At 41.3% G+C, this 15,063-nt stretch overlaps 2 protein-coding genes across 8 annotated transcripts in view; one reads left to right on the plus strand and one right to left on the minus strand.

The window, feature by feature from the left end:
* PFKM (phosphofructokinase, muscle) overlaps positions 1-10,592 on the minus strand; it is a 43,666-nt gene extending 33,074 nt beyond the window's left edge. The window contains exons 1-3 of one of the 6 annotated variants that reach the window (XM_060112748.1): positions 9,696-9,980; positions 8,533-8,623; positions 7,757-7,879 (exon numbers count right to left, since the gene is read on the minus strand). In XM_060112748.1, the coding sequence (XP_059968731.1) occupies positions 7,757-7,879; positions 8,533-8,614 (205 nt within the window). In that variant the 5' untranslated portion in view covers positions 8,615-8,623; positions 9,696-9,980. Of the gene's footprint in view, positions 1-6,263; positions 6,377-7,756; positions 7,880-8,532; positions 8,630-9,695; positions 9,981-10,529 lie in introns of those variants that run through there. The other 5 variants (XM_060112744.1, XM_060112741.1, XM_060112747.1 and 2 more) reach the window with 5 other exon arrangements.
* Positions 9,820-15,063, plus strand: part of SENP1 (SUMO specific peptidase 1) — a 57,957-nt gene continuing 52,713 nt past the window's right edge. Inside the window, exons 1-3 of one of the 2 annotated variants that reach the window (XM_060112750.1) lie at positions 9,820-9,914; positions 10,438-10,547; positions 14,066-14,113. In XM_060112750.1, coding sequence (XP_059968733.1) covers positions 10,496-10,547; positions 14,066-14,113 — 100 coding nt within the window. In that variant the 5' untranslated portion in view covers positions 9,820-9,914; positions 10,438-10,495. Of the gene's footprint in view, positions 9,915-9,936; positions 10,548-14,065; positions 14,114-15,063 lie in introns of those variants that run through there. The other variant, XM_060112751.1, reaches the window with a different exon arrangement.

Consider the following 15,063-nt stretch of genomic DNA (forward strand, 5'->3'; position numbering starts at 1 on the left):
TAAGAAGAATAAAGTGCTCTTGTAACAGGCAGGAACAAATCTGAATCCATATTGGATCTATTTCTTTTACCTTAACCTTTGTAGTCTATTCCTTTTGCTACAAGTCAATCACTAACAGGATGTTGCCTATAAGCTTAAATTATACATAATGGGGCTTCCCTGGTGGCACAGTGGTTGAGAGTCCGCCTGCCGATGCAGGGGACGGGGGTTCGTGCCCCAGTCCAGGAAGATCCCACATGCCGCGGAATGGCTGGGCTCGTGAGCCATGGCCGCTGAGCCTGCGCGTCCGGAGCCTGTGCTCCGCAATGGGAGAGGCCACAACAGTGAGAGGCCCGCGTATCACAAAAAAAAAAAAAAAAAAATTATACATAATAGTCCATCTCTGGGAACCCTGCCTCCCATGTAATGAACGTTAAGCTAACATACCTTTGTTTACCTCACAGGAAACCTTCTGACCAGGTCCACCTGTGAATGGCTGCAGGGAGGAAGAAATGAATACATGTAGGAACCAGGACTTTACCCCCCTTTTAGTATAAAAGAAGACTGAATTCTAATTCAGGGAAGATGGTTTTTCGGGACACTAATCTACCATTTTCTCAGTCTGCTGGCTTTCCAAATAAAGCTGCTATTCCTTGCCCCAACAACTCATCTCTCAATTTACTGGCTTGTCGTGAGTAAAGCCTGGACTTGGTAGCACTCTGGTTTAGTTCAAAATGGTTCCTCTTCTCCTCTCCCTGCTAGAAGCCCAAGGAGATTTTTCTCTGATTATTTACTGTGGGAATCTGGTCAAACTCCTGGAAGTAAATCTCACAATATTGTGAGGTCCCCCTTTGATTGGATCCCCCTATAGTTTTTAACTCCCAGAATTGTGTGCACTGAGCCTCCAGCAATTTATCAATTACAGTTCAGGCTTTCCTACCCCTTCACTGGTTCCCGAGGTTTCCACTCCTGGGTCTCTGCTCCAGTAAGCTGTGATAAACTGTATTCACCTGTTTGTCTCTCCAATTTTGGGGTCAACAGTTTGCCCTTTGTCCTCCCCTCTCTTACAGATTCAAGAAGAGTTGTTGGTTTTTCAGTCTTTTTACTATTACTTGCTGTTAGCATGAAGTGTGACTTCCAAGTGCCTTACATGGGAAACTGGTAGAAGCCCAAATTATACATATTAAATGGGTGAATTATGATATGTGAATTACATCTCAATAAATATGTATTTAAAATTTGAAAAAGGAGAGGCTGGAAAAGCTCCCCGTACATTCTGGGGTTTTTAACTCCAAAAATTAATCTAAAGGCTGAAATTTAAAAATCAATCCACCCCTTCCCCTTTGTACCCACTACCGACTCCTATATCTTCATTGAAAGTGTTCTTAATGAATTACTACATTAATGAGTCTACCTTAATTAGGTAAAGACAAGGAAATGTCACTCACTCATAGCCTTATCCCAAGATACTTGATCCTTTAGATCCCTTTTTCTGTCCAGGGATCAATCATCCCTAGGAGTTCCTAGAAAACTATATGAGCACAATTCAAAGAAATATCATCTCAAAAGGCACCTAGGGAACTTTCAGGTCAGTTGGAGGTTGGAATCACAGAAAGTACTTAGGCCTTGCCTATGGTCATCCTGGTGTAATCCCCAAATTTGAAGATGTTACTCTCTGAGAGCTAAATTAGTAAAAAACCAACCCAAAATAGAGAGTAGCTAATGGAAGAAATACATCATATTAAGAAATGGCTGTAAATGTCTTCCTGATAAGAATTTTGAGAAACCCCTATTCATTATTAATTTATTCATACATTCAACAAATATTTATTGAGGACTCATTATATGCCAGCCACTGTGTCAGGTACTGAGGTATAATAAGTTCTCAAGAAGCTTATCTAGAGGGGCTATCAAAGGTTCATAGGAAGCTTATATTTCATTGGACCTGGGATATAATTGAAGAAGTCAATAACCCAATTAACAATTATAATATATCAAATTCTTATGCCATAAATATATTAGTTGAGGGAAAATAGAGTAAGAAAAAAAATGGGACCTGGATAGTAAGAATTTGGCAGTGTTTATTTAGTACTGTTTGAGAGAAGAACAGCAATGGATATACATATTCCAGTATTAGAGAGATGGATGATATGATAAAACCATGACAGCTCCTTATATGGATTTTCCTTAATTTTAATCTTTTTTTTTTTTTTTTTTTTTTTTTTTTGCGGTACGCAGGCCTCTCACTGCTATGGCCTCTCCTGTTGCAGAGCTCAGGCTCCGGACGCACAGGCTCAGCAGCCATGGCTCACAGGCCCAGCCGCTCCGTGGCATGTGGGATCTTCCCGGACCGGGGCACAAACCCGTGTCCCCTGCATCGGCAGGCAGACTCTCAACCACTGCGCCACCAGGGAAGCCCTCCTTAATTTTAAACTTAAACTCCAAGACCACACATTTCACTTTTTCATAGTTTTCTGTTTATCAAAAAACTTAAATTTCAAATATAGTTTCCCAGGAAACTTAACAACTTGGAAGGGGCATTTTAGTGAGCTATAGTTGACTTATGAATCAAAATTTGGATGTATAATTTGATGGTGGACTGATGACAGAAGGGAATGTTTGAGATCTGGGAAGTTCTAAAAAATATGGTATATATCCAATCCTTGGGCCTCTAATAGGGGAGGCTGAGAAGCATCCCTCAGGGCATGGTGCTGGTATGTGACGCCTACAGGTAAACATAGTATGGTGACTAAGGAAGAAGAAGTTGAGAAAGGGATCTAAACATTGTCATACAAGCTAGGGTGCCTAAGGAAACTGTCAGGAGTAAAGCACACAGCTTAGCAGAGTTAAGGACCAGGAGTCACAAAAACAAAGCAGCAAGTTAGGCAAACAAGAGATGGTACCCCAAAAAATCTTGAGGCAACCAGACTAAGCCAGTAGCTGAATTTGCCCTTATTACAAGATTATTTTCATTACTGGTATGGTTTAATGGGGCTGAAAAAGGACACCCTGGACGCCTCTTCCAGAGGAGAAAGCTAAAATGTCCTGGGTTTGTACTGGAAAAAAACCTGGGGTCCTCAAATAGGCTTCTCAAGAGGGGTTTATGCCCATTCTAATGACTCAGTGATAGGAATTAGCTAGGGTTCTGCTGGAAATCTAGAACTTTGTCCAAAATATAATCAGCTTTCTTCAGTTGTCGAGGTTGGTAGCTAGAATTCAGGCTTTAGGGGACTTGGCAGAGCATGAGGGGAAAAAAGACTTGAACCCATAAGAAAGTCAGTTGGACCCAGAAGGCCCTGTGGTTAAAGTCCACTATTTCTTCTACCTTGTACTATCTGTTGGTGGTCTTCTTGTTTTCAGCACATTGGGTAAAGCTAATGTGCACAAAGGAGAGCTACCTTATACGACAGCTCACCTTATATGTCATAGGCTGGTACGAAGCAATGAAAGACATATTCTTTACATAGATCCTCATAGTACAGGAAGACATTTAGAAGGTCCTCTTAGACTCCCCAGAGCTTTCTAGGTATTAGACAGCTATTTGGGATATTGGCATGAAGTCCAGGCAAATAATAGGGGCAAAAATTATAATTATCATGAAATAAGGCATTCTGGGGGAGAGAAGTACAAGAAGATGTTTAAAGAGAATTCTGTAGCAGCTAGATAGGAAGAGCACTTGAGTAAACCAGCTGAGGTATCCTAAAGTACTTGGTTCATATGCTCTGCCCATTAACCCTGTTAAGTAATGGTAGTTAAATAAACATATAGAGAGCTTTGGAGAGGACTCTCTAAACTAGGATAAAATTAGACATTACTGCCAGGAAGTTGAGTAGTTCATGAAGACAGAAGATCTCTTTCACAATGATTACTAAAGGCTGGTATAGATGAGGGGCAATAAAGAGGATGTTGTATGCCATACTCATGAGTCCATTCACTACCACTAGGATGGTATGAGAAGATAAAGATTATGTTGATGAAGCTAGTGATGGTGTACCAGGACCATCATTTAGGAATGAGAAGTAGGTGTATCAGTCATCCAGGTGTAACTCTAACCCAGGAGAAGAGGAAATAGCATACTATAGGTTTCTTGTGTTCAGTCAACAAATACTGAGCACCTATTACATGTTAGGCACTGTTCTAGACACAAGGGGATCCAGGATTGGAAAAAAAAAACCTGTCTATCCTTATGGAGCTTAAATAATAGTGAGGAAAGCCGATAATGAACAAATTAGTCAATTAGTGATAAATGCTTTGAAGAAAAATAAAGCAGGGCAAAGAAGCAGAGCAACAAGCGTGCTATCTGAAGTCGGGTGTTCTGGAAAAGCCGTGCCGTAATGACATTCTAGGAAGAAGTCTGAACAAACAGGAGAGAAAACCACGCTACCAGTTGGAGGGAGAGATTTCAGATGGGGAGAGTAGCAAATGCAAAGGTTCTGAGGCAGGAAAAAGTTAGGAGTATCATACCAGAGGATCACCAAGATTTCCTTTGGACTAGGATCAGAACTGTAAATGGGTTACTATGACTTGGTGGGTTCGTATTGTGAAACATATGTAGCAATTAGGTATGGGTCTCTCTCTGGGTTGAAACAAATATCTGGTCCTCTCACTTCTACACAGCCCCTGGATCTCATCTAGTCATTACCTGACTAATATGCCATTGTGTGTTTGCCTCCACTAGAATGTAAGCTCCCTGAGGACAGACCCTGGGCACAAGCATGAAACCACTGTCTGCGCTGGAGAGTCATCTTTAGCTCTAGTTGGCATAGGATGACCCCTGGAGACACTGCAGCCTCTACTAGCAACAAATATTAAAGTTTCTGACACAATGCACTGGCTTAAGACAAAGCTTCTTGATTCCAGTCCAGCAGATTCAGCATCACCTGGATCCTTGTCAGAAATGAAAATTCTTGGGCCCTACCTGGAACCTACTGAATCAGAAACTCTGGGGCTGAGACACAGCAATGTGGTTTAACAAGCCCTCCAAGTGATTCAGATGCACAATGAAGTTTGAGAACCACTGTTCTAAGTTGTGGAGGTCTAGGAACACCAGTCACTTGAAGAATCAATCTGCATGTCTCAAAGGCCTGGGTGGTTCCTATGGAGTCATTTCTGCCAATGAGGATCAACTTCTTGAGAACGCTAGCTCAAGAAAGAGGTTACAGGTAACAAGATGACCCCTACCGCAGGCTGAAGCACCACATTCAAGTCTTGATAAGGGCAGAGGTAAACAAAGTCTTAGCCGAGGTGTGAAGACTCAAGCTTGGACCAGATACACTTTTTCTTTTCTTAAAGAAGAAAGTTTGGGGGGATATCAGAGAAGACAAATAATCATTATATAAGACAACATCGGGAGTGAGTCTTCTACTGCAGGTCTTCTGCTTCACCTCATCAAGCATAATGTGAAAGGCCTAGCTGTTTAGCAAGTCCAAGGAATATATCTTCAGGCTCTTATACATATTTCCCTGGGTTAACTGAGAGGCAGTTACCAGGGGGCCACCCAGAGTAGGGTGGTCCAAAATGATAAATAAGATCATTTCTATTAACCAGTGGAAGATGAAAAAAAGTGTTCCACAGGTCTACTGGTATCCTTGCATATTTGACTGGAAGAAAAGCATCTTTAAGGCTATTTTCCCACTCAATGATCCTTCCAATTTAGTTGACACTATAAAAAGCCCTGAGAATTTTAGCTTCATGAAAACACAAGTTCCTTGGAGCTGGTCCTGGGAGGTTGGGATCGGGAGCTCAATGTTGAATGGTGACTAGGTTGAGATGAAGGCAGTCTTGATAGAGGCAGAGCTCCCACTGATTTTCCTTTAGCAAGAATACAGGTTCTTACAGCTTACAAGTGGTAAGACCCAGAAGGCATAGGCTCTGTTTTACACTCTGATTACGTGGTATTATTTTCCTTCATTGTACGTGCACCATTCTAATTATCTAGCCACATGTGTGATCATGTGATTACTTCTTCCTCCCACAAGACCATAAACCTCATGAAGGCAGGCAATGTCCTAATTTTCCTTACTTTATTCCCAGTGCCAAGTACAGTGCCTGACATAGTATGTGCTAAACAACTTTTCTTGGAAGGAACAAAAAGAAGGAGGGAGAGAAGGAGGGGGGTAGAGAGGAAGGAAAAAAAGGAAGGGAAGAGGAGGGAATGAAGGAGAGGAAGTAGGCAGGGAGAAAGGCAGAAAAGGAGGAATGGAGGCCCCAGTGGGGCAAACTGGGAAGATATTTGATTCTCAGTCTCTAATGGGAGAGTTGAAAGGGTTAAATGTAGCTCTTACCTGAGGCCTCAGTGCTTAAAGCCAGAAGTTGAACATCAAAATTTTGTCCATGGGATAATGCTGAGTTCAAACCACAGAAGCAGTTCCAAATGGGTCATCAGAGCAAAGGGGGTCTGAGGTGAGTATTAAGTATAGAGCAAAATGAGAATGGGAAAAGCAGGGAAGAAGAGGGCAAATAAGAAATAATCTATACAAATTCGGGAAACTGTAGGACAAGTCCACCAGCTGGGCTTATTTCTTTACCTAGCAGCTTTTTATGCATGGGCAAAGCAATATCTGATTAAAGGGACACAGACCCACACACAGTTGCCATATATAGATATGTATTCTTCCAACAGCTTAATAAATTGGGATTCTTATATACAAACCATTTTCTTGTGAGTCTGGTTAACCCTGGGTACACTAAGGGGACTGAATTAAGTTAGAATGTATGCTATTTCAAAGCTTAGGACTGGATCCTGGACCATGGTGCCCTGCCAACATGCTGGAGTTCAGTGAAATACCTAAGCAGTCAGCTGGCCCCTCCCTTTCCTACATCTCCAAGGCATCCTCTTTTTAAATTCAACATTTTTGAACCAAAGTTATCAAGCTCTTAATTTATTATCTCCCTTCTTGATTGTCAGCTCCTGGGGGAGAGGGAAATCATCTAGTTCATTTTCTCATCTCCTACTGAGTCTAGTACAATGACTTCAAATAGTAAGTGCTCAAAAATTATTGAATAAATATTGTTATATACTTCATAGGTGCTGGGAGTAATTACTCCAATGAATTTGTTAACTTCTTGAGGAAAACCTTTTTAGACCTGAATTCCTTCTGGAAATATAAGGAGTTGGACTAAAGAAACTCTAAGGCATTTCCAAACTGTAAACTACTGGGACAATGACAAGGCTATGTTACAACCTCTCTTATATCACTTCTAGCATATTATTGGGTACATATGGGAACCCAATAAATGTTTGCAGTGAACTGACTCCAATACAGATATATTTAAGTTGAGAAAAAACACAGAAATGTATTTCTGAAGTTTCATATAAATTGCCTAAGAGTTGGATACTACTTAAAGATAAATTTGTTATTAAGTGAATTCTGAAGGTGAATATATTTTCATGATATTTGGAATCACTTTGTGATATAATAACTCCTAATTTATTTTTTTAAGTTTCACATTTTTATGTATCAAGGTTCCTAATAATAGGTTAAACCAGATTAGCAGCTTACAGTTATGAGGGAGCCAAATGACTTACTATTGACTAAATCAAGCTATTCTTCATAGAGGGAACTGTCCCTCTTTCTGCAGTTTTACAGATTTCTCTCTCTCTCTCTCTCTCTCTCTCTCACACACACACACACACACACACACCTTTCTCTCCTGTGTCTTAACTCATATTTTGAATTTAGTTAAGTCTATCCTAATTTAAAATGCTACTCATAAATTTTTCACTTTCCAATACTCCTTTCCACATTCCTCCCCCTTGTTTAACCACATGCCTCACCATTTTTAAAAATAGGTATGCCTTCCACGGTGTCTGGATCATCCATAGTATCTAGACTCTTCAAGGTGTCTGTCTCGGGTGGTGGCTTTTGTATGAGCATGCTGCAAGTTGAAGCTTCCCCAGCTGAGAAGCAACATTTCTAGGTCACCCTCAAGGTGGGATTCAGGGAGGGGAGTGCTCTTTATTCTCTTTCACTTTCTCTATGGCTCTCAGTTAGCTTTCCAGGGCATTTTTCGCATAAATCCAGTGACAAATTAGAGAAGTGATGGCTCTTATCAACAACTATCTTACCTCCAAAAGGTTCTACTATTTTGACATAAATGAGGTAAAAGCAGAATACATAACTAGAAACTTTAAGACTGGGGTGGAAGAAAAAGTCATTTTTCTTTGGGACTCTATCTTATAGGTTTTGGAGTGTCAATTCCAATGGCAACAAGGACTCCCACAGATGAATCTGGAAAGGTTGAAATAATTCACAAAGGACAGAGAAATCAACTACCAGCTCATGTGCTATAAATCTGTTCTCCCTCAACTCCCAAGTCCTCCTTACCTGCCTGGGGCCTATCCCCACACATCAGGCCAAAATCTCACCTGATACTTGTACAAGGAAAAGACAGGACTCAGTCATAAACATTTTATCATAGTGGGGATGGAATAAACCAGGTCAGTTGACTGCTAAAGGCGGCCTCTACACTAGTAAGTCTCATATCCTGTACTGCGATTCCCTGCAAGAGAACCCATTCTGTCACTGGAGTATGATCAGGAGACACTGGTACCTGTTCTCTGAGGAGTCCTGACTAACAGGCGAGACTGAATCACACACATGAAAAATTTCAGATGCAATTCCTCTTTATGCATGGTTGTCTCCTAGAAATAGAGACAGAGTTTAATGCAAATCAACAGATCTGTGGAATGATTAAGATGGACAAAAGTGACATGGACCAGGTATGTTCAATACTAACAGGCCTTAGGACCTGACAGTATAAAATGTCAGCATATGAAGTGATACCTATAATCTACTCTTATACATTTGACAGGGCAAGATATCCTGAACTCAGCAAGCATCTTCTCCAGCAGCTGGGAGTAGCTAAACGGCTGGGGGCCTCCAGCTCAGCCAAGTCTGACCTCAGACTGTGGCTGTCATCTGGGTCTAGACTGCTTACTCAGAAGCATTTCTCCAAGACTTCTAGACAGGGCCTGGGTCCTGAGGCCCGCCAAGCTGAGGGACTTGGTAACAAGTCTAAATGAACAAACACATTTCTTCTCATTATTTTCTCTTAAAAATAAAGATTAAAGGTTTATCAATTCGGTTCCAGGAACAACAACATGGCCATTTAGTTCTTCATAGGGCAGAAATCTGGGTTTGACCCTGGATAGCTTTCCTCACACCTCCTGGAGGAGTGTTTCAAACTCCTCCAGAGTTCTGGAAATTTCTACACGTTTCTAGAGTCCAACCTAAGCCAATCCCAAGCTGCTCCCTGCCCCCTTTTCCCCAACGGCCAATCAAGCATGATGTAGTGCAAAGAGTATAGGGCTGCAAGTTAATAAACTTGTTTACTAGGCCCAGATCTGCCATGTACTTTATAACTTTGGGAAAAGACTTCACATCTCTAAAACTCAGACTGAATGATCGCCAATAACCTTTACAAGCACTGACGTTTTGTGATTCTCAATAAAACATGAATCTAGCCTGAGTTAGATTTAGCTCTCAGGTCAACATCTGTCAAGGTGGCCACAGGTTCCCGCAGATCGAGGGCCACAGCAAGAAGCTGCCGTGGAAACCAGAGAGTAAGCAAAAACCGCCAGAGCGGAACCAGAAGGCAGCAGGTAAGGGGGCCGAGGGAACAGAGAAAAGCGAAGGACGAAGGGCAAACTAACAGTATTCTAACAACGAGAACGAGAAAAAGCCTAAACTGAAAGAGGAAATTATAACCACAACCTTAGAAGATCCCTTGGCTTATCAGGCCTCGCCACACTGCGCAGGCGTTGCGCGGGTCCTCGATTCTGCTCTTTGACCTCTCGCCCCACCCCCCCTCCTCCGCTGCCACCGAACAGCTCTTCCGGTCTTGTGGAGGCGGTTCCGGTTCGCGGCGGTTCCCGGGTTTTGCTTTCCGCGCCCGGCCGGAAACCCCTTCGCATAGCAGCCGGTTCCGGTTCGGTGAGTGGCGGCGGGAAGCTGGGGGAGGGGTGAGGATGGAGGGAGCTTGGGCCGGGAGGCAGTGCGGGCCCGGGACCGGCAGTCTGGGCTGGGCTGGACGGAAGCGGGGACGGCTGTGGGGACGGCGCTTTTTCCTCTGCCCCGCCCCCTGGGACCACCTCCCCTCACCCCTGCTGTCTGCCGGCCGCGATCTGGCCGGTGGCCGTTAGTTAGGTTTCCCGAGGCCGTTCCTTGAGGCCTCTTTCTCCGGGGTCGAGGAGAGGCTGTCTCGCTAAGGTCACGGCCGGCCCCATCTCAACACCCAGCCCTACGTGTGAGGAAAAGGCCGGTTGGGATTTCGGGGCTTTCCCGCCAGAGCAGGTCTTCTCTCAGGGGAAAGCTGTTTACACCGGGAAGCTCAGCTTTTCTGTTATGCCTGCTTCACCTCCCGCCTTCCTTGAGACCTGAAAGATATTTCTCGACTACTTCTGCGTCTCACGTAAACATTTCTCCAACTCTTTTTACTCTGTGGTGTCTCCCCGAGATGTGATACCGCTAGTGCCACCACCAGAGAGAAACGTCTGGACCCTCCTGCCCAGGTTATGAAAATCCCCTTAACCACCACCGTTTGCTTACCTGGCTCATCGCCTTCTGGTAATTCCCTTCAACCGTCTCTTTCTTGGGGTCCCCTAACGTGATCTCCCTGGATATATGTCCAGTTTCTCTTGAGCTTGGTGATTTCTGTTTATCGGTGCCTCTGCAGTATTTCCACTATCTTGTTGGCAATAACTTGCTCCTTTATCACTTTCACGTCAGCCTTGTTAAGTCATTTCACCTCACGTTTGGTTCACTTATATTTGGGGTGGTGGTGATTCTTATGAAATTTATATAAAGCCTTTTATAGGCCACTAACTATTTGATTTAGGGTTCCTCTTCCAATTGGATGTTTTTGGATGGAGTAGATCGCATCATCTCCTAAATCTTTACTCTCTATAAAGATAATTTGGGTTAAGGACTCGTGGTGAAAGATAGATTACACTGAATTTGAAATTACAGTTACCGTGAAACCTTAAGCATCTCTTTAAGCATGATCCCTTAACCTTCCAATTTAGTGTTTCCCTTTTTTCCCTCTAGTCCCATTTTGGAAGCCTCATTTGTTTTTATCTTGAGAAGCCTCATTCACTCTTACCTAATTCCAATTAATTATCCCAACTGCAAAGATGGTCTTCGTATCACCCATCTGATGACAAATCTAGAGGGAGCAAATGGATTAAAAGACAGGTTCTTCTTCCTCAAGCTGAGGTGATGTAACTCTTGACTGCTGCTTCGGAAGTTTTTCCTTTTCTTTAGCTGACTCCTACACCTCCTACCAACTGCACTAGCTTTATTGTATGGCTGTAAGTATCTGTTGATGAATCTGGTTTCCTCCCGTGGACAGTGAGATTCTCAGCAGCAGGGACCAGTTCTTATTCATCTTTGTATCACCAGTCCCCTGTATGTTATTGGTGCACAGTAAATGTTTGTGTATGAAAGAAAGTGAATCTTTGGTGTTTAAAGTGTTAGAGTCTAATTGGAGAGATTCCTTGTAAAAATATGAAAAACAACAAAAAAATACATAATGATATAGTACAAACTGTCTCATAAACATAATTTCCCAGAGTTCATAGTACGATAATTCATATGATCACTTCCAAGCCCTTCTCATATCATAAATTGTTCTTACTACATCTTGGTCCTGCATAAAGCTAATTGTACAATGCCTCTCCTCAATATATACTTTCAAAAAACTTCATCATAGCTCTAAACATTCACTTTTATAATCACCTCTTTGCATGTATGTAAACTTATAAATGTTTTACCATACTCATTACATTCTGTTATTGCCAGGACTTTGCCATCTTTTTTTTTTTCTTTCAGATTTCCTATTATCTTGTGTTCAGCTACTTACCTGACTTCACCTGTATACCTGTAACTACTTATGTTCTTTTAGTAAATTAAATGAACAAAGTGAAGTAGAAAATGTGTTACTAGAATGCTCTTCTTAGAGGGAAAAAATTCTTATGCTTGAAAGAATTTGGTGGTATCAGAGGTTCCAGGTCCAACATTTCATGTTGAATCTTGGGGTAAAATATTCCTTCTCCCATTGTATTTGCAAAGTAGCAGAAAGGAAGTAGCACACTGAAGAAGCTGGATGTATTTGTATTAAAATGTAAATGTGGGGCTTTAATTCTTACAATTATAAAAAAAGTGTGGATTCCCCAGAATTAGCTAGGGATTACTTTTATCTTGCCAATGTGTATGAATCCTTGAATAAGGATATGCTAAAGGATGTGAAATTTTGTGTTGTTTATTGAAAGAACATTTGCTTGGAAGTGAGGATGCCTGGATTTTTGTCTTCCCTTTGCCCCATCTTTGTGATTTCAGGCAAGTCACTTAACCACTCTGGACATAATCTCTAACATTCTTTGATTTGCTTGCTTCCCTCTTCACATCTATCTCAGCAATGCAAAGGAAGTTAACATGGGATTGTTCTAATGGGCACCAGGCTTTTAAATTGGCATTCTTCTTAACACAACAAAAAGGACTAGTGATGACTCCTGGCCCATGGGCCCCCAGAGCTGGGGGCGGCTGGGGGACAGGGAGAGAAGAGAGGCAAAGTGTCCTAGGGAACCTTTGGAAGTGCTGAAATGATTGGACAGTAGAAAATGAGCAAATATTTTAAAACTAAACCTGAAAAAAATGTCCCCTCACCCCTCCCCACCCAAGCCAAACAGGTGTGTTATGAAACTTTAAATAAATACTAAAAGGGTAGGTTTGTTAAAAAAAAAAAAAAAGACTAGCAATGACAGTTATGGGATGACCTGAAAGAGTGAAATGTGAAAAAGCCACTGCTAGTTTATTGGTTGATAGGATTTTTTTTTCCCTTAATGGGGGAACCAGGGAATTTGGCTTTATTAAAAAAGAAAGAAGCGGAAAGAATAATCTGTAGAATTACCAGATAGAAACCTTTTAGTAAGTTGAGCATTTGGAAATATATTTGAAGCCTAAACCTAGGGCTTAAATTCTTTGGGAAACCTCCTTGGCAAGACTTAGGTAATCAGATGATTACTCTGCTTAGTCTGTACCTATGCCAGGAAGAGCTCAAGCAGCCTTCCTTTATGTGTGCACTTCGTTATTGGGGCTGTAAAGAATTCCTGTTATCATCATGCAGTTTCCTTAGATTGAAGCTCTGATAGTGCTATGTATTTGGTGAAGTGCTCAATCTTTTTAAAAATATGTGATAAGATTATGACTATATATATGTACCATCTCTAGTCTCCTCCTATTGTAGATCTGCCAAGAAGCCTGTGTCCAAGGGTACATTTATTAACCTAGTTCCACCAGTTAGGCTTTTAACTTCTTTTTCTGGGCAAATTAGATATATCGAGGAAAAAAACAATTTCATGTAGGCAGAGGGGCTTTGGTTTGCAACTGTTTGAGTAATGATGGGGGGAAAAGTACTTAGTACAACTGCGAAGTGTTCCTTGATAACTTTTTGTTTGGCTGCTAAGACGTATGGAAGAGAAGTCCTAACAGGACTACCACACTATCTGTCACTTGTTTATAAAATGGTTTAGTGGGATGTCCCTAGTGGTCCAGTGGTTAAGACTTCACCTACCAATGCAGGGGGAACCCTGGTCAGGGAGCTAAGATCTCATGTGCCTCAAGGCCAAAAAACCAAAACATAAAACAGAAGCAATATTGTAACAAATTCAATAAAGACTTTAACAGTGGTCCAAATAAAATAAAATAAAATGGTTTAGCATGAGGTAATAGAAAGAGTAATGGATTGGGAAGAATGCTTAGGTTGTAATTTCAGTGCAGTCATTAACTTTATGATCATATGCAAATTAATCTGCAAAGGGTTGGCTCTCCTAACCTGCTTTGTGCTGTAATCTGTGATTCTATGGGTAGTCCATAATTGCTCTTTAGTATTACACATGTTGCAGAAATGTTTGGAACTACCTCAGGCTAGTTTTAGTTCCCGTTCTTGTCCCATCAGCTTGCCTTACCATGTTATATTCTTCTCCACTAAGAATACAAGTGTCACTTCTGAGTGGCTTCCTGTTCTGTAATGACATGAAAGAGATGTTTCAGAATGTAACATTTCTATTTTCTGTCTTCTTTTATAGGACTTTGTATCTTTGCTGAAGTCAGTGATGTGAAAACACCTGACATGGGTAAGACTGACTATGAAGTGGTGTTCAGTCCTTTTAGTTACTCTGATTAGATAAGCTGGAGTGAAAGAATATTTGCATCTTTGTGCTTAATAATATTTTCAATATTTGTGTCTTTGTGCTTAATAATAATTTTAAAGGAGATCTCATCCTTATTATGCAATACAGTATACCAAACAATTTTCTTTTGGTTGGGATATTGTTTACAGCAACATTTTAAAGCATTTTGTCATTCATTGTATTGAAAAAGCTAAATACACAGTAGCAAGCATTTCTGTGTGCAAGGCCTTGTTTTTTAAGTACTTAAAATACCTAATAGAGTAAGTCCCCTACATACAAACCTTCAAGTTGTGAACTTTCTTTTCAAAGATGCAAACGTGCGTTTGCGTGTCCAGTCACGTAAGTTAGTTCACGTGTCTGGCGTACATTGTCACTTGCGTGCATCCTCTACAAGTCTTTGTGCTTTTGTGTACTTTACTGTACAGTACTGTATAGAGTACAGTAGTACGGTGTCTTTATTTCAAGCCCAGGATGTCTGGAAGCAAGCGTAAAAGCAGCAGTAATGTAGGTGGTACTGCTAAGAATCACCAGCCGTCTTATTGCACTGTACTATTGTACTTTTCAAGTTACTGTAAAATTAAAAATGTTTTCTTTATTTTTTGTGTTTGTTTTTTATGTATTATTTGTGTGAAAAGTATTATAAACCTATTATAGTACAGTACTATATAGCCAATTGTGTTAGTTGGGTACCTAGGCTAACTTTGTTGGACTTACAAACAAATTGGACTTAACGGACGTGCCCTCGGAACGGAACTCGTTTGTATGTAGGGGACTTACTTTAGTACCTAGTAGGTTCTATTATTATCTCCATTTTGTTGACTGAGAAACTGAGACACAGAGGTTAAGAAACTTGCCTAGGATCACACAGCTATAACTGGCAGAGCCAGGATTTA

The sequence above is a fragment of the Mesoplodon densirostris genome, chromosome 11 (genome assembly GCF_025265405.1).
Source record: "Mesoplodon densirostris isolate mMesDen1 chromosome 11, mMesDen1 primary haplotype, whole genome shotgun sequence".
Lineage (NCBI taxonomy): Eukaryota > Metazoa > Chordata > Mammalia > Artiodactyla > Ziphiidae > Mesoplodon > Mesoplodon densirostris.